Source organism: Phasianus colchicus, chromosome 1, assembly GCF_987193195.1.
Source record: "Phasianus colchicus chromosome 1, bPhaCol1.hap1.1, whole genome shotgun sequence".
Lineage (NCBI taxonomy): Eukaryota > Metazoa > Chordata > Aves > Galliformes > Phasianidae > Phasianus > Phasianus colchicus.
The window spans coordinates 156,337,784-156,363,266 of NC_143436.1; the positions used below are offsets into that span (position 1 = coordinate 156,337,784).

The 25,483-nt window shown below is 39.3% G+C and overlaps 1 protein-coding gene across 1 annotated transcript in view; it reads left to right on the forward strand.

Annotated features, from left to right (window-relative positions):
* Positions 1-25,483, forward strand: part of TBC1D4 (TBC1 domain family member 4) — a 103,354-nt gene that overhangs the window by 60,478 nt on the left and 17,393 nt on the right. The window contains exons 3-13 of the mRNA XM_031607519.2: positions 41-130; positions 5,178-5,282; positions 7,432-7,564; positions 9,856-9,947; positions 10,753-10,863; positions 11,442-11,561; positions 15,373-15,447; positions 16,469-16,695; positions 18,677-18,826; positions 24,789-24,949; positions 25,261-25,470. Of these exons, the coding sequence (XP_031463379.2) occupies positions 41-130; positions 5,178-5,282; positions 7,432-7,564; positions 9,856-9,947; positions 10,753-10,863; positions 11,442-11,561; positions 15,373-15,447; positions 16,469-16,695; positions 18,677-18,826; positions 24,789-24,949; positions 25,261-25,470 (1,474 nt within the window). The remainder of the gene's footprint in view (positions 1-40; positions 131-5,177; positions 5,283-7,431; positions 7,565-9,855; positions 9,948-10,752; positions 10,864-11,441; positions 11,562-15,372; positions 15,448-16,468; positions 16,696-18,676; positions 18,827-24,788; positions 24,950-25,260; positions 25,471-25,483) is intronic.

A 25,483-nucleotide genomic window follows, 5' to 3' on the forward strand; every position in this document is an offset into this window, starting at 1 on the left:
TTTTTTTTTTTTGTTCTTGTCATTGTTGTTTTTTTCCAAGGTTGGAAGATTTGAAGTTAACCTCATCAGCCCAGACACCAAATCAGTTGTGCTTGAAAAGAATTTTAAAGATATCTCCTCATGTTCTCAGGTAAGCATTAATGGGAAGCAATGTATAGGTTATTGGAAGAAAAGGGGGAATGGTTTTAAACTGAGATGGGAGGTTTAAGTTAGATATTAGGTGGTTTTTCACTCAGAGGGTGGTGACGGACTGGAACAGGTTGCCCAAGGAGGCTGTGGTTGTCCCATCCCTGGAGGCATTCAAGGCCAGGCTGGATGTGGCTCTTGGCACCCTGGTCTAGCGGTTGGCGACCCTGCGCATAGCAGAGGGTTGAAACTAGATGATCACAGAATCATAGGGGTTGGAAGGGACTCCAAAGATCATCGAGTCCAAGCCCCCTGCCAAAGCAGGTTCCCTACACCAGGTCGCACAGGTAGGTGTCCAGGCGGGTCTTCAGTATCTCCAGAGAAGGAGACTCCACAACCTCCCTGGGCAGCCTGTTCCAGTGCTCCGTCACCCTCACCGTAAAGAAGTTCTTGCGCACATTGGTGCGGAACTTCCTATGCTCCAGTTTCTGGCCATTTCCCCTTGTCCTGTCTCCACACACTGCTGAAAACAGTCTGGCCTCTCCTCTCTGCCCCCCACACCTTAGATATTTATAGACCTGGATCAGGTCTCCTCTCAGTCTTCTTTTCTCAAGGCTAAACAGACCTAGTTCACTTAGCCTTTCTTCATAGGGAAGATGCTCCAGGCCCTTCAGCATCTTTGTGGCCCTCCGCTGGTCTTTTTTGTACTGGGGAGCCCAGAACTGGACACAGATGAGGCCTTACCAGGGCGGAGTAAAGGGGGAGGGTCACCTCCCTCGACCTGCTGGCCACGCTCTATTTAATGCACCCCAGAATGCCATTGGCCCTCTTGGCCACAAGGGCACACTGCTGGCTCATGGCTGACCTGTCGTCCGCCAGGACACCCAGGTCCCTTTCCGCAGAGCTCCTCTCCAGCAGGTCATCCCCCAACCTGTACCGGTGCATGCAGTTATTCCTCTCTAGGTGCAAGACTCTACTCTTGCTTTTGTTGAACCTCATGTGGTTTCTTTCTGCCCAACTCTCCAGACTGTCCAGGTCTCGCTGAATTCATTGAGGTCCTTTTCAACCCGGGCCATTCTATGAAAAGGAATTGATTTGTTCTTAGCTTGGTTGCCTTAATAGCTTACAGAAAACTGAAAAAATAAGTTGTTTTTTTTTATTTTTTTCAGAATTCTGTGGTGTACTCCTTTATTCAGTCTCAAAGACCACTTTTAAAAAGTTTATCCCATCTGTCTAAATCACAATAAATACTAGATTGCTGCTTTATCCCATTTGATCCTTAATTTAAAAATAGGGAAGATTTTGAGAGATCATGATAAATGTGTATATTAACTCTGCACGAAGTTTGACAGGAAAATGTCACTGGCTTCTTTGGGGAGTACAGCTGTAATAGCTGTATATTAAATTGAGATTGCTTCATAAGCAGTTGCAGCAGACGAAGAAGTGGTTTTCCTTTACAATACTGAAAGCTGTTATTTAAATCAGGGATTACGCTCCTCTGGTAGCAGTTACGAGTAGATTCTGCAAAAAAAAAAAAAAAAAAAGAAAAGAAAAAACGAACAACACTGTCATTTCCAAAGAGCTTAAATACAGAAATGATGAATACAAAATAATCAGCATGAGCTGCAGTAGTGGTAACTTTCGTCACTGGCCAGAAAGCCAAGTATAAACTGTTCTGCTTTGGAATAGCATTGGATTTAATTTTGGAAGCAGCTTAATACCCGTTCAGGATGCTCTGAGAGTGCTGTTTCTGAATAGCTGATCTCCTGAAAGCCTCTGGAGTGAAGGGAGAAGCACATCAGATCAGCCTTCCAGAAAAACAGTTTACCTGCATCATTTCTTCTAGAGAATATGCTAATAGGTGAACCTAGCTTTCTCCATCTTGTAAATCTGTTTTATGAAAAGTGGATCATCAAGGCTGAGGGATTTGTTGTCCTATATTGCTGTTGTTCAACAGCTGTTACTTGTGACGCTTTGAAGTCTTTTTTAAATTACCTTATCCCATTGCCCATGCACCTGCATCATTTCAGGCCACCTTAAACGTTGTTATTCTAGTTTGAAGTATGCTTCCTGGCATACTCTTAAGATTGCATTTCACCCCTCATTTTAATGCTAATTAGAAATTTTCTCTTGTATGGCTGTGCTACTGGTGTTAATATGAATTAAGAACTGTTCACTTGAAAATCAAAGGGGCCTGCCCAGCTGTTGGTCCAGGCCCTTAGGTGGAGTCTGTCTACAGCTAGTAGTGGAAAAAGGCATGTGCAAATACAGAGTGGAACAATATAATCAGGCAGTTATTTATTAATAACTCTATAATAAACATAGATAAAAAAGGTTCTTAAGGCAGTGTTACAGAAAGCAAAATTGGTAGATGGTTTGACTTTCCTTCCATTGGACCACCAAACTGAATGGTGAACTGAGCTGAATAAAAGTGATGGTTATTACGTACTGGATTCGAGTGTTGTATGTACATACCTAAAATGGGCAAAGAAAACTGTCCTAGACATGGACAACTTTTGTTCTGCTGACTTCAAAGAATCATATTTCACACTGAGGGCCATGGTTAGTGGATGTGGTGGTGTGATGGATTGATGGTTGGATTAGATGGTCTTGGTGGTCTTTTCCAACTTTAATGATTCTATGGTGGAGACAAGCAAGACCACTGTAGACCTCTGACATCTTGCTTTTCCTTCAGTAAAATAACTGTATGTGGTCAGTAATGTCAGGTGATGCTGCATGTTGGGCTTTGGAAGTGGAGGATTTTGCTGTCATTTGGAGAAATGTTTTTGTCATTTTGCATGCCTGAATAACTTAAACACTGGTAATACTAAGGGTTTCTCATTTAATGCAAAAAATACTTTAGAGAAATCGGTTTTTGATTTTGTATTTTTCTTATGTTCAGAAGAAATGAAATATGAAATTTGTCCAAGTAAGGATTTGCTTGTTTAAAGCTCATCAGTATTTCTTTCAAGAACTCTGCTAGCCATCGGGCTTCTCTGTTGTGGATTTATAGGGAAGTGATTTACTATGTGTTGTGTGACTGCAGCTTATTAATGTTTGTTCTCCTGAGCTTTGAAAGCAATGAAAAAGATGTTCTTTTCAGCTTGCATTCTGGATTCTCTTAGTCTGGTGTAATAAAGATGTTTTTATTCTATAGTTTGAGTATGTTTGGCTACGTTTAGTTCATTATCCACACTTTGCATAATTGTCAAATCAGCAGATACAATAGACAGAAGACCCCTGTGTGTGCACTATCAGGCAGCTGAAGAGGTTTCCTTGTTTCAGCTTTGCTGTCCTTGAGGGAACTGAGAAAAATGAGAAAGGTGTGTGTGATTTGGCATTCAGAGTCAGACCATTCTTGAAGAAAAGTGGTGGAGGAACATACTGTACTGTTTACACTTTGGTGCAAGTGTCACGTTCTTCTCCCCCACGCATGTTATCCTGCAGAGCCTGACAAATCTGACAGCAGTAGGCTTGTCCAGGCATGGTCAGCAGTGAGGGAGCTGGCATCTCTCTGATATACCTTAAATAAATGCAATTTCCTTGCAAAACAAAGCAACCCTTTGCTGTTATGTCAATTAAAATGTGTGTGTCCATATGTTTGGGTTTTTAAATTATTATTCTTCTGTAGACTTTGTGTGTTATGTGAAAATGGGTTAAGTCAGAATTAGTGTGGACTGTGGTAAAATAATGGAAGTTGTACCCTCTTGGAATGTTTCTGCACTTAAGTTTCTCTTAAGTGGCACAAATGTAACCTCTGGAATTTTGTTTTTAGTTTTAAAATCTGCTGGGAGTAGCAACAATATGTTCAGTCTGTCACGTAGTGTGTTACCAGTTTTGTCTGGAGTGTTCTCTGTGGGGACAGACAAGTTGTTTGGCCTCCTTCCCTTTTCTATGATATAGGTGTTTTCTTTGGAGATGGATCCAAGCAAACAAGTTCTGCTTTCTGATGTATTTGAACTTGAGGGATTAAACTTTCTTCTGGAGAGAATCTGCTATTACCATACTTAGATGATAAAAACATTGGCAAGAGCTTTAACAATAATGAGTCATGTTCCATGAATTAAGACTGGGAATATCGTGCTTCTTAGGAAGCAGCTGTCTTTGATCTTCTCTGTGCTGTTTTTAGCAAGGCAGTATTCCCTCTCAAGCAGTTAGAATAGCATCTTGAAATAAAACATCAGTAGTAATGTGTAGGAATTCATGAAACTTCTAGTATGTAACCCAGTCTAAAAACAGAGAATTTACTTAATAATACAGTTGGAATTCTACATGTCTTTGCTCATTTCCTGTTCCTTTTCATGTTGTTCAGTCTTTATTGATAGGAAAGAGAAGATCCGTTGCTACTTCAGTGCTACTTCAGTCCCATGTTCTAGAGTGGGCTTAGTGCATGCAGCCTTCACTGTAGGGACTGTTCCAAACACAGAATCTCACAAGATCACAGAATGGCCTGAGTTGGAAGGGACCTCAAGGATCATGATCTCCAACCCCCCTGCCACACGCAGGGCCACCAACTTCCCTCTTTAATTCTAGACCAGGTTGCCCGGGGCACCATCCAACTTGGCATTGAACACCACCAGGGACAGAGCATCCACAATCTCTCCAGACTGTTCCAGTACCTCACCACTCTCATTCTAAAGAACTTCGCCCTGACATCCAACCTAAATCTTCCCTCCTTCAACTTAAAACCATTTCCCCTTGTCCTGCTGTTCTCTATAGCCTTGAACTGCTTTGTTGTCTTCCCTGAATATCTGTTCTCCTCAAGGAAGACATTCAGGTCCAGATCTATTGTTTTGTAACTACAGCTTTATGTAATTTCTTAATGCAAAAAAGAAAAAAAAAAACTATAAAAATGAACTATTGAATTTATATAATAGATCATTAGAAAGACATATTTATAGTTTCTCAAATTTTTGTGTTGAGAAGTGTTGGAGTCCGGTGACTAGTTTTGGTTTCACTTGGGAAACTAAACATGTTTGTAAAACAGTTCACTAATGCTGATTTTTAAACTATTTTAAACTCAATATTTTTCATAAAAAACTCTTTTTTAGGGTATAAAACACGTTGATCACTTTGGTTTCATTTGCCGGGAATCTGTTGAACCTGCATTAAGTCAGTATGTTTGCTATGTGTTCCAATGTGCAAGTGAGTCTCTGGTGAGTATTTATAAATGATCCCAACATCTCCATCAGATTATGTCTAAAGCATTTCTGAAACCATGGGAATTTCTGTTCTACTCTATAAACTGAGCCTTAGTGGTCATGTCTCACACCTCTGAACCTCAGTTGTGAATTTAAAACTAAGGTATAGGAAATGCACACGTTCTGTCCTTCTATAGACTTATGCTGGTGCTCTGCTGACATGGATGTCAGTAACAAATTGAAAAGGTCCAGGTGGATGGGTTCATTCATTTAAGCAGCAAGCATGTTTGGACTCTGTATTTGTAACTCTTGCATTTCTAATTGTTGAGACGCTTGGTTCCCTATTAATCATAGTTACTTGTTTTGAATCAGTAAGAAAGCTGATGGTAAAACCCAAACAGATTTTTCAAGATAGTATTTCTATAACCTGTTTTTGCATGTGGCTTCTGAGTTTTCGCTGTTTCCTCAGGAGAGGAAAATAACAGCATCTAATCAAAGAGGGAGAAAACCTGAGTTCACACATTGTATGTGTGCAACTAAAAAATCCAATAAAAATTTCATAAGTATGTATTTGTTGGCTGAGGTACCCAGTGCTAGTGATTTAACTGATAGAGGTAACTGCTTGATGTGAGACTTATGAGATCAGTGGAATCTTTGTACTAACATGAAATGCTACGCAACTTATTGATAAATATGACCGTGCGCAATTTGGCTCAGAGGCCCTTAAATTGTGGTCTCTGAAGAAAAAATATCTGTGAATCCTTCTACGTGGTTAAATACTGTTTTGCATGTGAATGTCCACATTGCAATATGATGTAGACGTTCCGACCTACCTTCAGATGCAATCCCTTGGACATCAGCAGCAGTTTGACTTTGGCAGTGTGGAGCTGCAAAACATGGTGTTTTCCAAACTCGGTGCTATCAGGCAGGCTGTGTTAGTTGACTTTTGTTCATTGGCTCTAAACCTAGTTACAGTTCCCATGATTTTGGTATAGTTAGAATTTGTATGTTTAGTACTGTTCTGTTTATCTTTCATTTGAGGTATCTTTGCTAGCTGACTCTTAACAGTAATATATTGGTATTATGAAATGGACATTCATTTTACCACAGCCTGCCTTATTGCTAAAGAGAGCACTTAGGAACTGCTGTCCATGCTTAAAACTCTTTTTATAGAAGTGAATGGGTACAACCTAAAATATTGTCTTCAATCTCACCTCCTGCTAATGCAAAGGCATGGGTACACAGCTTTTAATAAGGATTGTGTTAGCCTAAAATACAAACAGGGAGACTCACATGGTGGCCAGTCTAGTGGTCTGGAGTAAAGTGAACAGGGGGGAAGCTCCTGTCTGCTGGCAGGGTTAGGTTTGTGGGGCTTTGTGCTAAAGGGTGAGTGGTTATTGGAGAAATATAATTGAGGGGGACTAATGTAGTTTGCAGGAGAAACTTGAAGCTAAAGGGAAGAAATTAATTTTTTATTTAGCCAGTAACCATGAGTTATAGTTTGATATTAAAAGTTACACTTTTAACTGAGCTTTAAGATGGTGAACATCTTATTTCAGTGGAGACTGAGGAAATACAGAGTCTAGGATAACCTTTTTTTGAGGCCGGAAATGTGCTTGCAATTGAACAGTAGAAACTTGGAAATGTAGTTTGAGATCCTTGCACAGAGTAAATGATAAACTCATTTCCAAAATTATGATTGTGTTATTGTTTTTACTATTAGTGGAAACTTACTGTATGTCTCTGAAGCTCTTTTCAAATGCACTGGCAGGTAAGTCTCTAGAATCAAGTGTCTGTGGATGCAGATATATCCTAGACACAATGTAAGTTAGATGTGAAGGCCCTTCTAAATACAGACTTCTATCTTCCACCCTTGTGTGTCCATTTACCTTTTGAAATTATCTACATCACTAAATCCTCTGTGTCAGCAAAGTAGTTGGAGGTTTCAGAAAACTCCGGTGTTGAAGTTCAGGTAGCAAACTCATTGCCTTTGTCTTTGGATAGAATGGGCAGAGAGCAGGGGATAAAACCTTGAACTCTAGAAGACAGCAGACAGGTTGTTTGATGGCAAAGCACCTGTCTCTGGTATAAGCTATGAACCTTATTTGATGTATATGGCATGCACTGTTGCTTACATGTTATCTTTTTGCTCTTTCGCCTTTAGGTTGATGAGGTAATGCTTACCTTGAAGCAAGCCTTTAGCACTGCTGCAGCTCTTCAAAGTGCCAAGACGCAGGTTAAGCTGTGTGAGGCCTGTCCTATGCATTCATTGCACAAACTTTGTGAAAGAATTGAAGGTAGCAGCTGAATTTGTATTGTAATTTTTTTGCCTGATTATTCTAAAAATATCATACTGTTTATGTAAAATTTAATTGTGTCAATCATGCACTTTCAGTTTAATTGATGTGGGAAGGAAGAGAAAAGTATCCCAATAAGCAGGTCTTTCCATTGCTTTCCACTCTGTGCAACTGACTGGAGGTGACTGCAGTAATGAGCAACTGAGTATAATACAGATTGGATTAAAAGTACATATTTTTTTATTTCATGCTTATCTTAAGTGTTAAGAGAGACAAAAAAGCCAAAGTTCTCCATTTCCTGAAGATATGCTCTTTCAAAATGGATCGTGAAGAGACAGCAGTGATCAAGAGAGGATCTTCCTTTCTCATGTATTCATTCTTGTGGGAGAAGAATAAAATGGTGGGAGGTGGGAGGCATTCTTAGTCTTTTTTTTTTTTTTTTGCTTTGTTTTTTAATTTTTGTGTTTGTTCTCCTAGATACTTCAAAATCTGGTTTCCTTTCTATCGTAGGAAATAAATTATTAAGATAGTGACTTAAGGAGCAACTTATGAGGAGGCCTTATAAGGAGAAACTGAAGGAGCTGGGATTGTTCAGTCTGGAGAAGAGGAGGCTTACGGGAGACCTTATTGCTCTCTATAACTACCTGAAGGGAGGTTGTAGTGAGCTGGGGGTCAGCCTCTTGTCTCATGTAACTGGTGACAGGACTAGAGGGAATGGCTTCAAGCTGTGCTAGGGGAGATTTAGGCTGGACGTTAGGAAATACTACTTCTCTGAAAGAGTGTGGTCAGGCAGTGGAATGGGCTGCCCATGGAGGTGGTGGAGTCACTGACCCTGGAGGTGTTCAAGGAATGTTTGGATTTTGTGTTGAGGGACATGGTTTAGTGAGAACTATTGGTGATAGGTGGATGGTTGGACTGGATGATCTTGTAGGTCTTTTCCAACCTTGGTGTATCTGTGTTTCTGTGATAGGAAATTAATATCTAATAAAGTAAGTCAAAACAACTACTTGACTTTAAATACGAATCCACAACTCTTTTTGGTTTCTGTGGAAGTGAGGTATTCCAAAGCCCATGCAAAATATCTTATAAGACAGAATTAAAAAATATGAATAGCAGCATCCTATTTTTGTAGTCACTCTGATATGTCTCCTTGCAAAGAGTTTTAGGCAGAAATAACCAAGTATGTTATAGCAGTCTTGTATCTCCTGGTCTGGTGATGATAATGATGATAATTGCTACTTATCTCCCTCTAGTGGATGAAAAGAAAACAATGAGATCTTAGATGAGTGACATTCAGTTGACTTTTTTTTTTTCTGGATTCAACAGTAGATATTCAGAAGTGAAAATTTATCTGGGAAAGTCTTCCCTGAATAGAAAACTATAGAGGCTTCCATCTGAGGCAGCATAATTGTCTTGATAGTGTAGACTTTCAAGACTGGATTAAGCATCTGGTATCGAAGTAAAATCTCTCCTATGGTAACAAATTGAATACCATGGTAGAATTTTCTTAAACTTTTGCTTAGTGACTTAAAGATTTCAGTGTCTGTTTTGCTTTCTTCTTCTTTTAGAATCTAGAATTTTACCATAATCAAGCCCAGAACTTCATGGCTTTAAAAGATTTTTATCTGCTCTGATTGCAGTTCTGTTAGGATAATATCTAGCTTGGGTGGAGGAGAATATATTTTTATCTGATCTAGGGCAGTTGTATTCACCATGGGTTTTTGTAGATGCCTAGAATAAGGTCTGAGGAAACGTGGGCCTTTTTGAATATTGGAATTTTTTTTCTTAATTTCTTACAGCTTTTATGCTGCTCTTGTTTTTAAAGGTGATGTTCTCTGGTATGGCCTCTATCCTTTCCTTTCCTTGTCCAGAAATTCATCTAAACTTTTCAATTAAAGCCTCTGATAGCTTCTTTGTATCTTGTGCATTGAGTATCTTTCAGACCTTATTGATGGACTGTTCCACTCTTTGTCCCCTCCTGTACAGATGTCAGGCTTCCATCTCTTGATACTAGGAAGGCAGATGTCAGTGGAGCATCACAACCTTTTACTGAGGAGCCAGCCACTTAACGGCTGTTAGTTCTATTTTTACTGCTATCAAAATGAGCCCTGTGCTTTAGAAAAACTTAAAACATCTATCAAATATGCTGCCGATATACAAATATCGCACATCAAACTTTTATGAATTTAAATGCAAGTTTATATTTGTTTATACCATTGTTTTGTTGTTTTTTTTTTTTTCCGAAACTGTCCTGGGAGTCCAGAAGCTTTAATACTCCTTTCTCTTCTCAGGACTTTATCCACCAAGAGCCAAGCTTGTAATTCAGAGGCATTTGTCATCACTAAGTGATAATGAGCAAGCAGACATTTTTGAACGTGTTCAGGTAATAAATTAGAAGCTATTGTCTCAGATTTGAAAAAGCCCGTGCCAAAATGGACTGGATGTTTTTTCTTTTGATTATATGGGTTTTTTTGTTTGTTTTGTTATGTTGTTGGCGTAGAATTTACTGTTGTTCCATCAACCATCATACTGAAATAGTATGCTTTAGCCTAATCTAATGCGTGATACGCTGCTCTCAGACAAATTTTGGTTCCCAATTCTTCTGAGACTTCTTCTGTTCTTACCCAGAGGATATTTTATGTTATCCGTAAACATTTTTCTCTACCCACAAGTGATGTGAGAATGAATTGAGAGCAGGTAGATATGCAGGTGTCAGGCAACTGGTTGGCATTTTCAGAAGCTCTCTTTTGACCTTAATTCTGAGGCAAAAATCTGGTGCAAGAAAATGTACTCAAGTGAATGACCTATATAGTAATTCATGCTTCCAAAGGCTACACTGCTTTCTAGCAGCCTCAAGAAGGGAATGCCTGTTTGATTTTTATAGGTTCTTTTTTCCTTTTATAAGTTTAGACAACATCAGACAACCTTTGAAAACAAAATGTGTAGTGTTAATACTCCCCCTCCCCTTCACCTCCACATCCTGCAACGTTCTCCATATGGAATTTTTTGGTCTATTTTACTTGTGAGTAGGAAGGCACACAGATGATGATGTAATGTGACTCGTTAATTGTGCACTTTGGCTTCTGGAGTGTCAGTGTGTTACCTTCAAAGAATGTATACATATGGAAGTGAAAATAAGCAAATAATGACTTGAAAGACTAATTTTTTTCTTTTCTTTGTTCTAACAGAAAATGAAGCCTGAGAATGACCAGGAAGAAAATGAACTTGTGATCCTACATCTACGCCAACTCTGTGAAGCTAAGCAGAAAACGCACATTCACATTGGTGAAGCTCCATCGGTAAAGCCTGATTTCATGCGATTCCTCTCCCTCCTCCCATTCGTATTCAAGTGTAACCTAGACTACCAGAAAGGTTGTTGCTAGAGTTCATCTGGGATAGCTGAAACTGAGTATTGTAATTGAGAGAAGACGGAAAAAAAAGTAATTTCATTTAATTTGCTGTGACATGCTTAGGAATAGGAAAAGAGGGAAGAAGACAATCAATTATTTTTAGGTTTGTTTCTTTACAGTACAAGAATACTACATCTGTCTTCTTTTTTCTTTCCCTCCTGATCCCCATTCTCAAAAAGTCATTTCTAGAGAGAGCAAAATAAGAATGAAGGGGGCGTTGGTGTCTGTCTAAACTACTACTTTATCTGGCAAGGGAAATAGATATCAATATTATTAAATGAATATTCTTTTTCAAGATAGTCTTTAGGGAATAGAACGTACCTTTAAGTTCTTTTTAAATTTATATTTAAAATAAAGAATAGGAATGTATTGTCTATTATGTAACTTGGTTTAGTTCCAGACTTTGGAGGTCTGCAGTTGCGAAAACAATTGCCAAAACTGAATTGTGTCCTTGTTCATATCAACAGACTGCGTCTAACAGTGTGATTCCAGAAAACACCACCAGTGGTGGCAGGTTTAAACTTGATGTTCTGAAAAACAAGGCCAAGAAATCCTTGACTAGCTCTCTGGAAAATATCTTCTCAAGGGTAAGATTAACAAATTGTTGTCAGCAGTTTTCCCAGATATCCTTGACAGTAAAGTCCTATCAAATTTTGTTTGTTTGTTTGTTTTGTGGCCTCAGTTTAATAGATATGTGATGAAATTACATAACCGTTTTGATATGCTGATGGTGTCTTAACTATACTAGAAAGCTTATGATAAGGCCACACAAACAGTTAAAAAGGGCACATTTCTGAATAATTAGCATTCTTGCAGGTGGCAAGTGAATTAGCTGAGCAACATTGGAGATGTTGCTTCAGAAGTGAGAAAAGAATCAGAATGGTTATATCCTATATAAGGATATATTGCTTTTTTTTTTTTTTTTTTTTGGAAGTGATTAAATGCACGTACAGAAACTAGAGAATTTTTTTAAACTGCGAATTAACACCTTGCTTCTCATAGCTAAAGCTCATGTTGGTCATTAACAATCTTTGGAAAGTAGTAGCTAAGGGGTCCTTTTGTAGGAAAAAAAATCAATTTGTTTAAGAAAAGGAGGGGAAAAAAGTAGAAAAAAAGGGGAAATAAAAAAGTATTGCTCCTCATATCAGTGTTGCTAACCAGGTATACAATGTGGATAATTATTGGAAATCTCTTAAGTTAATTTGCTTTTTAACGAAAAAGTCTGAATTGCAGGTTTTGCCCCTTGTCTATATGCAGAAGAGGGACGTACAGAGAAGTAACAGAAGAATGTGTCCTGTGTGTCACTACAAAGAATGGACAGAGAGCTGTGATACAAATTATGAGGTCCAAATATAATTTAAGCAGTGAATGTGAGCTCCTTCTGCTAATAGTTTTAGAAGTATCATAGTACTTCTAAATACCTAGAAGGGGTATTTAGGGGCCTAAGCTGCACTTGTCCTGCAGCTTTATGAGCGCGCCAATAAAGTAACCTGCAAACCTGAGATATCACAGATATTCCATATTACGAAATCAAAACATTATTTGCCAGGGTGAAGCTTTAGAATGGCTTATACTTACGTGAAGAGTGAATTTGGCCTAGGAGTGACTCTAGGATTAATACTCACCTGGTCAAATCTGGGTTATGTTTTGTTGCAAATCTTACGCATTTGGAATTTGGTCTGAATATAGAAAGAGAGCAAAAGAGAGATGATGTTCATAAGATCTGGATAATTTCATCAGTCTGAAATACCATCAGTTGATGACAGCTACAGTCATGCCTATGCTGAGTCTGATTTCTTTCTCATGTCTGAAGGACATGTGACTGGAATGTGATCTGACAGTGGGGTATGAACTCTGCAGTAATTGTGGAAACAGCATACATCACTGGGAATAACCCAGGAAAGCTGCTTGGCCATGTATGGATACAGTATTTGTATTATGTGAAAGAAAAACCTTTTATGAGAAATGCACTGCTGAGTTGAAATATCTCAGAAGGGAGATACTCATTGATTGCTGTTTCTGATACATTATGTTCCTTTCTCAACAAGGCCACTGTGCCATGCTGTGCTGTATAGCACAAAGATCCACTTTCAGTCTGTGATTTAGTTTAACAGCAGTGGACACCCAAATCCATGTTGGGACCATTTTAAATTTGCTTGTTTGTGAAGCAGACTTGCTGTTAGAAGGATTGTCTCATCTTTTGCTTGTAACTGCTAGAGATCAGGAACAGCATCGTGTTGCAGTAAATTGTGATGCATGGAGGGGTTCATCATTGCAGATCCTTTTAAAGGTCACACAAATGCAAGAACTAGAAAAATAATCTACAGTGCAGTTCAGCCACTATTAATGTGGTTAAATCAAGTAATCAGTGGGTGGTGGGATGCTGAAACAGGCTCCCAGTGCAGTGGTCATGGGCTCAAACTGCCAGAGTTCAAGGAGTGTTTGGACAATGCTGTTAGCCTTAAGGACTGATTTTTGGGTTGTCCTGTGTGAAACCAGGGGTTGGGCTTGATGATCCTTATGGGTCCCTTCCAACTGGGGACATTTGATGATTCTCTGAGTATATGATTGTTTCTGTACAGTATATGTGTGCATTCCGTGTGTGATACATGTCTACATGTGTTGTATAATGGCTGTTTTACAGTTCTTACTCTTCATAAGTCTATTATAACAAGTCTAACAGATCACAGTTAATTCCTAAAGGTATTTAGGTACCAAATACCCATTAGTATAGTGTATTCTTGTTTTGTTTATTTGTTTTCCCTTAAGCCATCTACCAGTTACTTGGTATTAATGTTATGGAATGCTAATTGTACATGACTTACCATCTTTATTTTAAAGTGTAATTATTAACTAAGAGAGTAGGAAAGAAAGTCAGTTGTTATAAAATTGGCATTCAGCATCTTATTGCATATTTAAATAAATAAATAAATATACACAACGCATACATTTGTGTGTGTGTGTGTATATATATATAAATAAAAGTCAGTAAATATGAGGTGAGATTCAAGCAGCCTTAATCTTAGCAAATTAGAAATAATTATATGGTGGTCAGGTATCTAAGAAGACTTTTTAAGTGAATAGCTTCATAGCTAGGAAAAATAGAATCATGACATTTTAAGCTACTTGAATGAGTAGCTGTTCACCACTCACCATGGGGAAACATGCTGGGTTTTGTGTTCCGGCATCTTTCTCCCAAAGGAATGCCACTTTTTCACTTGTTTGTTTTGCTGGAATTATCTTGTTTTTGTAAGGTTCGAACTGAAAACGGGCTGTGGTTTCCTAACATGTTATCTCAGAAAAAATAAATACAACCTCTTTTTGACCTTCTGAACACATTTCTACTAGCCCATGCTGTACTAACTTCTGTTGTTGTTTCTTCTGAATCAAAAAGCCTTTCTTAGTGTGCCAAAAGCATGTTTTTAGATCTAATAAGAAACTTCCAAGTTACCCTTTGCTCCTATTTTATTGTGAGGGTCAGTGAAGAGATCCTTTTCAGACAGAGCATTCTTTGGTAATGAGCTTAAATGGGATGATGTACTTAAGGGGCACTCTAAGTCTTGAAAATGAAAATAAACCTTACCAGGGAAAAGTTGGCTAAATAAACATTGCTAATGTTGACAAAACGTCCCTTGTAAGTTACAGAAATACCAAGAAGGGCTACTGTGCCCTGTCTGTGTTTTATCCAAAGCCCAGAGAGTTTTTTTGCCTGTTAAAGTGGTGGAAACAACTTACTTCAGCAGTCAGTAATGTCCAACATTAAATGTTGCCTATGTTTTGAGGGTGTTGAAGGCAGGTAGAAGGAAGTAGAAAGTACTGCTGATCTGTAATCTCCTTCTGTGAAACCAGATGACTCTGAACATCTTTGGCCAAGATCTGTTAATGCCAGTTTCTATCAGCTTTGCCTCAGTGCTAACCTCAGTGCCTTTGAAAAGGATTGCTCATATCCAACCTTATTTGGTTGGATTTGCTGCCAAAGAGCACTTACCCAGTTGTATTGCTTTCTCTACTTTTTCCCAGACAGACTTAATTTGTCTGAGATCTCTAGATATGGTATAAGTTCTCTGAGATCATGGCATGTCAAGTGCATCCGATAGCGCACTGCAGGGCGCTGTACAAAAGTCTGCAGGTTTTCTTAGTCTGACCAAGCCAGCTCAGATGCTCTGCCTCACATGAATGAATATTCAGTTGCTCCAGACAAGAGCTATCTGGTTAAAACTCTTTGGGGAAGAAAAGAACTGCTTGCAAAATCCAGTACTTGCCCTATTATCTGATGTCTTCTATCAAACATATTGTGTGCCTGAACTGTCCTATACTCACCTATGCAACTGCTTCCATCTTTGCTTAATCTTTGGAAAAAGCAAAAAGCCTGGACTAAATTCACTTTTTTTCTTGCAGGGAGCCAACAGAATGCGAGGCCGCTTGGGAAGTGTGGACAGCTTTGAACGCTGTAACAGCCTTGCTTCTGACAAAGTGCGTAAGGAGCTTAGTTCAAATGGACACGCTTTCATGCATGGGTGGTAATGAAGCATGAGTATGCCTCTTTTCTTCAGTTTGAATGAAGTAGCACAGAGCACATCGATTTACTAAACTCAGATAAGAGTTTCCAGTGGGAGGTGGAGGTTGTAGGAAAGCTGGCATATGTGTTGTCTTGGAGCTTCAATTTTAATCTGTTGTTTGATTGCCAGACTGGTGGTGTTTGGGGTATTTTTCCTACGTTTCCTTTGCTTTACGAAAAGCAGGGAATTTTTGGTCAGCTTTGCTGAACCCATTGTTAATGGTCATATCTCAATGTAAGGAAATGCTTTGAAGGTGAGGAATCCTTTCTGTAAGTAACAGTTGCTTTTTAGGGAAGCTAAAATGCTGACCTAAAAACATCTTGGGGATGCTTTGTGGGGGGAAATGGGCAGAACGCTGTTCACTTTCATTTTATTTCCTGTTTTCAATCTTCTTCCTCTGACCTCATGCAGGGATTGGTTGCCGTTTTTCCCAGGAGATGGAGATTCTGTTATGGTTTTCCTGCCACAATTACTCACACACTGGCTGTGTAATAACAGGCTCTCTTCCAGGATATCGCTGTGACAGTGCAGGAAGCATGCTCATGATATGTCGAGGGAACTATACCTCACAGCAGTTTCCCCAGTCTTTTCAGTCCTTGTTTTCTCCTGAAAGAGCCCCAAGCACAGTAGCTGGGATGCTGATCCTTTAAGAGGAGGCCTGGAATAATCAGTATGATTTTGCATAGTATATAAATTTTTATTCCTCTTTTCTCTTTCCGTTTTTGATTGGTTGTTTTGTTGGTTTTTTTTTTTCCTCCAAGAAGGACGCTGAGGTCTCAGCATTACTTAACAAAGGATGTCTGTTTTGGGTGATAATTAGCATACAATAGGCTGTGACCAAGAGGGTGGAGAGGCTCCGGTGCCCCAATGCTGTGTGTGGCTGGTGGGACTAGGTAAGCTCCTGCAGGCCTCATTCCTCCAGCGCTTCCTTCCAGGACGCTTCTCCGGGTGACTCTCCACCGACCACTCCTCCAGCGTCCCCGGTGTCCTCAGCCTGGCAGCCATTTCCTGAGGAGGACTCAGACTCCCCTCAGTTCAGAAGACGCGCGCACACCTTTAGCCACCCTCCCTCCAGCTCCCGGCGGCGGATAACCTTCCAGAATGGCCGGTCCCTGAGTGCCCGCTCCCCACTGCTGCGGCAGAGCAGCATTGAGCCCACGAGGTAAGTCCCATCTGCGGTGTCAGCACACCAGCTTCTGATGTGAGCTGCTTCTGTGCTGCTCTGGGTTTATTCCTTTACTTTCAGCTTGTCTTCTCCACCTCTGAATAGCTTGGTGCAGTAACTGGCTGATCCCCAAATGAGTGACTCAGGGGAAGCAACAAGCCAGTGGATAGATAGCCAGACTGGGTGCCGATCTGTGTGCTTGCTTATTGCCAGCTTTGAGCTTGAGCCGTTCGGCTGTGCCGCAGGCAGGCCTTCCAGAGAAGAGATCCTCAACACTTCTAACAGCAGAGGCTGTAGCTTGAGGATTTATGCTGGGATAAGTGCTGGCAGCTTTGAGTGCTAGTTGCTGTATTAGCCATACTCCTGGAAAGTATGTCCAGAATTAAAACTACTGAAGAATCCCACTAAAAGACTTAATGATTAAATGCCTCCTCTGAACTGTGAGGCATGCAATTTTGCTGTTTGCCATCTGCAGGAGTTTCCATCTGTAACTTCTTTCCCTCCCTATTTGGAAGTTCTCCTGCTAATGTCATGTGGGATCTTTCTGCTTCAGGAGCCAAGCAGAGTTCTTTCGCTTAGTCAGGAGAGGTCCCCATAGTTCACAGTGGACTTACTCAGATTTGCTTACCTTTCTCTACCTCCATTCTGCTTACCTTCATCAGCAAGTCACCAGGCAAAACTCTAAAACCTTTATAATATGGACTCTTTACAAGAAGCTGTGACTTTCCCATCTCTGGAAGTGTTCAAGGCCAGGTTGGATGGGGCTGCCCTGGGCAGTCTGATCTGGTGGGTGGCAGCCATGCCCGTGGCAGGGGGTTGGAATGAGATTAAGATCATTAAAACCCTTCCAACTGAAGCCATTCTATAATTCAGGCTGTATTTTCTGTGCTCTTTCCAGACTGTTTATCTGTTGCAATGCATGGGTGCAATTTAAGCTTTTCAAAGGCTCTTTCTAAAAATGATATTAAATAATCACTTATTGCTTACTTGTTGTCTAGATTAAAATTTCAGTGAGAATGCTGCATCAGCTTGTAGGGAAAAGCAAATAATTTTATTCTCTTGAAGAGAATGGAAGGGGTCAAGTGTAAGAAACTTTTATGCAAGGCATGAAGGAAGACTTGAAATAGCCATGTTATGCTTTGTTTCTAAAGAGATAAATAATGAGGTTGTTTTTTTTTGTTTTACTGAGACAAACTTCTTTTTTTTCTTTTTTTCTTCACTGTTCATGTTGTATGCAAACAGGAAACCCTGAAGGACTTGCTGACTTCATTTCTTTGTAATAACTTTCAAGAAGTCGATGATCAATTTGCACTGTCAGCAGGTTTTCAGTCCAAATTGCTTTGTAACAGCATGGCTCTGGGTTGGGGTTTTCAGTCTCCCTTTTCTTACTCAGGATTAATCAAAATGTTAAATAAGAGAAACTGAATTGATTTTAATGTCTCCCCAGTACATTTTTCCTCTTTTTAAGTAATGTTTAACTGTGTGGGAGGACTGTTGTCTTTGATTAAAATACTCAACAAAAATGTCAAAAATTCCTTCCAAAATATTGCATTTAAATAATATCTACTTTGTAGTGTGTTCTAGCAGTCCACTAAAATTATTTCTGAAAGCAGGAAGCGGGGGAGGACAGAACCCACAGTGTGATTCAGGTTATTGGAGGCAATTTCTAAGGCTATTTTATGAGTATTTCAGAGACTATCTTTCTGAATTCCCTTTTGAGAATAATAAGGCTGAAAAAATAAGGTTTTCTGCCTGCTATGCAATGCTATCAAAATGTTTCTTGAAGTAAATCAAACATAACAATAGAATCAGTGTCAGTGTAAAAACTTCAGTGGTTCAGCTGATATGCTTCATTTTCCAGGAAACAAAGTTACTTTATGTCAAAAGGAGGTACTTGGCCAGTGTTTTTAATTTGGATATTCTGTTGTATCTGATTCCATGCTGACATGTCTGCTGTGTTCTCTTATTGCCTGCACAGTCCTATTGTTGGGATTCAGCGCTTTCACAGTGAGAGTGAATCTGCATCACCTGGTCTCCCTTCCTCTCTCTCTGCCCCTTCTTTCCTGAAAACTTTTTACCAGGGCTCAGGAAGGTTGCTCCAGCACTCAGAAAGTGACCTCTCCAAGAGGTGAGAGCATTGTCTCCTGCCTAGTTCTTCACTGCCAATGGCTTAACAACAGGATTCCCAGTGCAATGCAACATGTGGGATCCTTCCTACTCTGCCTTGTGCTCCTGCATTTCTAACACACTTCCTAAGTATGTGACACTGATTTGCACTGATGAATAGGCTTTTGGGCAAAAAAAGCCTGTTAAGAACTGAGGCTTGTCTGCTGACATCTAGGAGTTGCATTTTGTTTCTTTCATGGTGTTGCAAATCAGCTGCATTGGTTTGTTGCTTGAAATGCAGTGTTTTTTAGGAGTGTTACGCCAATTGGATGCTTTCTCTGATGAATGCAAAGCAGCATGTGTGGCTGTAGTTGTTGAGAATTGTTGAGAGAAAGAGCAAAGTGAGAAGAGTACAGTTCTAATATGGGATGTATTTGGGGAAGGGGGAATGTCAAGTTAGCTGAGTGATACTAGCTGTGATATTTCTAGGAAGAATTGTCAAGTGACTTCCAATTAAAAATGAGTGGGGAAGAAGCCAAGATATAAGAAGGACTTTCTGACATCGGTGTGAATCTGGATGGAAGTCATATTTTTTAGTGTAAAGAATAGGCACTCCTTCAGAATGGTGCTTAAGAAAATGGCTTATGGATTATTCTTCTGAAGCAGGCCCGTAGTGATTAAGGTGGAACTGTCGTTCTATACTTCATTATGTTTTTTTGTCAGTTGCTCGCCCCTGTATTTCTCTTCTGTCAATGACTATTCCAGTCTGTACACTGACAGCTATTGTTCATTTCTGTGCACTGAACATCCTCATCTCTATGTGGTTGTCTTCTGTCCATTTCCAGCAGGAACTTCTGGGGTTGTAGAATATGTTCACATGACCATTTCTCCCTGAAAAAGTAACAGTAGATTGCACTTTAAACACAAACAAATGTTGATGAGACCTTGTTTTTGGATGTGTCAGGACTCTGGTATGTGGGAGTTTCAGTTGTGAGGTGGGTATGGAAGTTTTCAGGAGTGTCTAATGAAATTTTTTTCACTTTGTGGAATGCTACTTCATTAAACTTGCTCACATAAATTTGTCATCTCCATTTTAGGAAAGGCTATAAAGAATTGTAAAGCCCTGCCCTGGTCTGATTAAGGTAAAATGATAAGCAGAGATCCATACACAATCATCAATTTCAATGAGAATCTATATACTACAGTTATCACAAAATATTGATAATCAATTATCCCCAAAATATTGGCACTATAATGATAAAATCTATCTTACTGTGTGGCTAAACTAAACGACTTTATAAGATGGCATCTTATCACTTCGAATCAGTCTTAAATTGTGCAGATAAACTGTGCGACCTTAAGGAACCAAGATGTCTCACAATTACTTAACAACTTGACAACTTAGCAACTTTAACGTGATATGACATTTAGAAAACTGAAAGAGGTCTTGCAGTTACTTAATGACTTTTAAGAGTGAACTGAAGAAAGAACAAGAAAGGCAGAAAGATGGACAGAAAAGAGATCACTGATCTCATTCAAGGAGTTCCAGTGTCAGCTCACAGTGCTGGAGATGGGATGGTGTAGAGTGAATGTGTTTATACAGGGGTGACGACCTCGAACTAGCAAACAGCAACAATGACCTGGATCCCCCCCTCAGGCACCCTTTTTATGCCTGCTGGGTTTGCAGATGTAACGTCCCAAGGTTGTGAACAACTAAGTTTGCAATAACAAGTTTGTCAAAAATAAGTTTATAGCTGAAACTCTGACAGAGAAGGTAGGCCATGGGATCTTGTACCTTGCTGATAATGGCCTCTGACTGGTTGTCATGGCGATGGCCTTGCACAGCAAGTGTTAGAGACACACCAAGCACACCCCACATATCCCAGCTATTGTTGGTTCTTTAAAGAAATTTAATTAATACACCAATTAATGGGTGGCAGTTGCTAAATGTGGGCTTAAGGTATGGTCTAAGTTAGTCATTTCTAAATAATATACAGGTCATAATAGCAAAATGCAAAATATATATCTTCTCTTTAAGCACATTGCATTGTGCTTTATTTTTCTGACGTTTATAATGTCTTTTTCTGGTCTCCTATCTGTAACAGCATGAACAGCATACAGTCAGAAATACATAACATAGAGACAATTATGAAACACATAGTGGGAGGATATTGCAGTTCAAGTCTTTCCAGAAGAGTAAACTAGTGTGCAAGTACAATAAGATGAGACATGCTTACAGGAAGGTTGTGTTGCTTTAATGGCAGAACGAGTGCCCATTCTCTTCACCAGCTTAAGTCCGCAGCTTTTAAAAAGTAAATGGTAAATTTCCTAGATTCCCTGTCTTATTATTGGTTTATATTATCCCCATATTTACTTGAGAAGTTTTTCCAAAACCAGTCTTAGTAATGTGTCACATCTTTGAAGATGGAATAGCTTTTTAAGTGACTCTACCTTTCTACTCAAGCGCAAATGAATAAGGAGGAAGCAGTGTAAGCTTTTGAAATTTGGGGAGAAATTGTCATCACATCCTTGTACAACTAGGCTTTTAATATCACCTGTTGTACACCATATGTCTAATAATAGTCGATATGTAAGCAAACTGGATACCTAGACTTTCCATTCCCTGTTAGACTGAAGTAATACTAGACTAAGCGGCAAGTGGGTTAGTAGAAATAACAGAGACTGATGTCTGCTAATTGAGATGTGCAAGAGATGGTGAAAAAATAATCTCTTACAGACTGCCTTGACTTTTTTTGAGTACCAGTCCAACTTTGTTCCTGTGCTCCCATCTGTTAGCAAACTTAGTTCAAGCTGAACTAATCCTGGAACAGTTTTCGTGAGGAGCCAGATCTATTAAATACAGTGTTCTGAATTTGGGGAACGTAGGTGTTGATAAAAACCGTACTTAATGCCAGGTAGTGCCAAGATGAAATATCTGAGGTACTACTCTTAGTCATTTTGGCTGTGCATGCTACTAAAGGTATGGGGTTTCACAGTAATGGTGTTTTGAACTGTGAGTTGAGGAGATCTTCAAATCTTCAAAAGCAATTTCCATGAGAAATGTATAAAACCTCTTGTGAAAATGGCATCTTGTTAGTTATGGCTCTTTCTGGATACAGCTACAACTAACTTGCTATGATAAGAAAATTACAGTAGTTGAGGGTGAATTCAGCATTGCCAGCTAGTAGGGCTCATTTTAGTGAAGTGAATACTACAAATATAGTAAAAAATGTACACGCTAAACAAGTAATCCCCACGTTGTAAGTGACTGAGGTAATCCAACTCTCATTTTAATTGGCTAATGGAGAATGAAATGTATTTTTTAATCCATGAGCGTTAAACTCTTTAGACTTTCCCCCATTTAGCTTGCAGATTTGTCAGTAAAATTAGGCATGAGAGATAGGAAAGTCTATGGATAAGCACTGTGCAAGTCATGTTTTCAAATTGGGAAATATGTAATTGAGTTAACGCATTAGTTTCTTGCACCAACCTTCTGAACCATTTCATCACATGGTAGGTGATATTACCATTTTGTTCCAGTTTCTTTCTGCTTTTATTCTGTACTGTTTCACACCTTCAGATCTTCTGTTTTTCTTTCTTTCTAAATACAAATAAGGAAATTTTGCTCCTGTTTTGCTCCTGTTTCTCCAATTTCTTTCTCTGTTTCTCCAATTTCTTTTTCTCTGATGCCCTTGCCCTGTACTCAATACAAGGTGAGTTCTCTGATTGCACATCAGAGAAAGAGGAAGTGGTCAGTAGTAGTTCTTGAAATGCCAGGGGAATTTTGGTAGGTGTGATCTAACAGGAAATGAAAGGCCTAGGAATTGTATGATTTGCACATTTCATGAGGTAGCACATATGACTGATGCATCCTACTGTGAATTCTGGGATTTGAATGTCTTAAACAGCTTTAAACAACTTAGTTCCATAGCCTAAAATAGCCAACAACTTATTCTGACTTTCCTGTAAATTTTACTACTGTAAATTGGATGCTGTTCCCAAGACAGCCCATTTAGGAGTGCATCAGTCAAGCATAGATTTTTGTACGTGGCAGTAGAAATTGAGTTTTCTCTTACTTTTTGTGTAGCTTTTGCTTAGTAAGCCCTGTAATAACTTTTCTATTCTAACGTGATAAGTAAGACTTGAAGTAGTGAGTAGAAATTTTGTTTGTTATTCATAGAAGCACGAATTCTTATGATTATTATATCCAACTCAGTACATTTCCAGGAGTCACTGGGCTGAAATAACTTTTAAAGACAGCAGTTTCAAAATTGATTTTGCAGTCTGGATTTTGTATTTTGTAGTCTTTATGTATTTATCTAGCACAAAGACAAAGAATAGTTCCTCCTGGATTATGTAAGAATTAGCCTGGAAAGATTGTCGCTGTAGAAAGTACATCAGGAGTGGCAAATAATTCGGGCTATCTGTTATCCAGAGCTGATTGCCTGTAGTGGTTTTTAGGGGAAAGCAGAGGTGGTTGACTAAGTGTGGGCAAGTGAACTTGAGAACACAGTTATTTCTCCGTCAGTGAGAAATTTTTTATTTTTCATTATTTTTTTTCATCATTTTTATGGGCGTTGTTCTGTAACATGTTAGTTCTTCGCAGGATGAAGGTCTGAGTACAGCTGCTGGTGTGTTGATACAGCTGTTTTCTCCTTCGGGGATGGTGGATTTCCCTGAGATACCATACCCATTCTTCAATGTAACTGCAGTCTGTGGGACTTCAGCTTATCTACTCCAAACCACAGTGATACCTTGAGGCCCACTTAACAAAGGACTCTGTCAAATGTAGGCACCTTCAAGTAAAGTGATTTACCTTTGGGGAAATACAAATCCATATATTATATGTACTCTCTACTGTGTTTAGTCTGTAGTAGATAACAAGCTGAGAAATGGAAGTACTTATTATTTTATAGGAGGTTGGTATGTCCTCTCTGTCCCAGAGTGCTGCTCTTTCAGGTGACTTCTGTGTTCATTGAATGTTCAGTGAAAAAAAAGCAGTTGGTGAGTGTGTAAGAGGAGTTGAAGTTACCAGTGTTTCACACTGCTAATGTGTGGAAGGATATGTGGGAGAGGATCAGTGTATCCACTGCTGTATTAGATCTGTGTACCTACTTCACTACTGCAAGGGCAAAATACTGAAATATTTCTGAAAATGGTTCAAGTACGGAAGTTAAAGCTAAATATCCTTACCTCTGGCAACAGTAAGCAGAGAGTTGTGCTTAGTACCCTATTAAAATAAACTTCTGACAAAGCTTCTCTGCAGCCTCTCGTTGCTTCTTTCAGTAGCATAAGCTACTATGAAATTGTAAATCTGTTTCTACCTGGTGATTGGAGAGGATATTTTTTCACTGTGGTGGGAGTTGAGCCTCCCTTTGCAAAAGTTGTTCCTTTGACTGGAGATTCTAGTAAAACATGAGAACTTTTGACTCCCTTTCTGCTAGTGGAGCATCTACTTCCTGAAACACAGGTAAGAGGAAGGCACAACATTGCCTTCAATAGAATACTGCCATTTAAAATGGCACTAAATGGAGCACTGTGCTCTGTTCAAGCAACATCTGTGCTTTGAGGGGTATTACATCAGAACAAACATGTAAGACTGATGTATGGCAAGGCAAGTTTTAGCAGCTGAATATTACCACGTTTTTTTCTCCTGCTTGAAGTTTTCTTAGCTTTTAATAAACTTAGCTTTTATTCTTCCGATTGAGCACGGTATGAATATTATGAATTCTTCCCAGTGGTATTGTTGAACAAACTTAACAGCACTGTGCTATAAGCTGGATACTTCTGTGTTCACGGTGAAGCTCACACACAGCACTCTGCCTTCTAAAGCTTTCTAGCAAATGCTTCTGCAGTTCTTGTTGTACAGTAGGCAGATTTTTTGTTTGTTTGTTTCAATTTGTTTTTTCTTTTTTAATCCAAAGGTAACTTGCTTTGATCACCCCACCTGTTCTTTATTTTTTGTTTTTTTCTTTTTCCTTCAGTGATGGGGAGGGAAAGAAAAGAGCATCAAACATCTGCAGCAGCGAATCTCTAAATGCAGCGGGGGCCACACTCACACCTCGCCGCATCTCCTGGCGGCAGAGAATATTCTTGCGGGTAGCTTCACCTATGAACAAATCTGCTTCCAAGATGCAGCATCCAGGTTTGTGTGTACTTTCAAGCAGTTGTTGCTGAATAGTTAGTACTACAGTGAGCTGCAATATGTAAAGATATGAAAGGAAAAGGGGGAACAGTTTGATGCAGTGTTCTTGCTAAAACCTCACTGGGGAGAAGTTGTACTTATCTGTTGATTTACTCTGTGACCCTAACGCTTTATTTAAAAATGACTCTGTTTGGAATCAATGTCTCACTGCTGAACGTGAAACTCAGCTATTTTTGTTCTGCTGTGACATAATTTTTCATGATATGTCAAACACTCTAAGTTCCCTCTAATAGCTTTCTGTTTCTTTGCAGATAGTCATGACGGAAGTGAATTGTTACCGCTATCCCCTCTTGCTCCACCCTTGGAGGAAGACCCTCTTCTTTTAATATTGCAGAATGAGGATGGTACAGATAAAACTGGAGAGAAGAAAAACTCAGAAGAACTACAAAGTCTGTGGAGAAAAGCCATCCATCAGCAAATTCTGTTGCTTCGAATGGAAAAAGAGAACCAGAAGCTGGAAGGTTAGCTATTTAG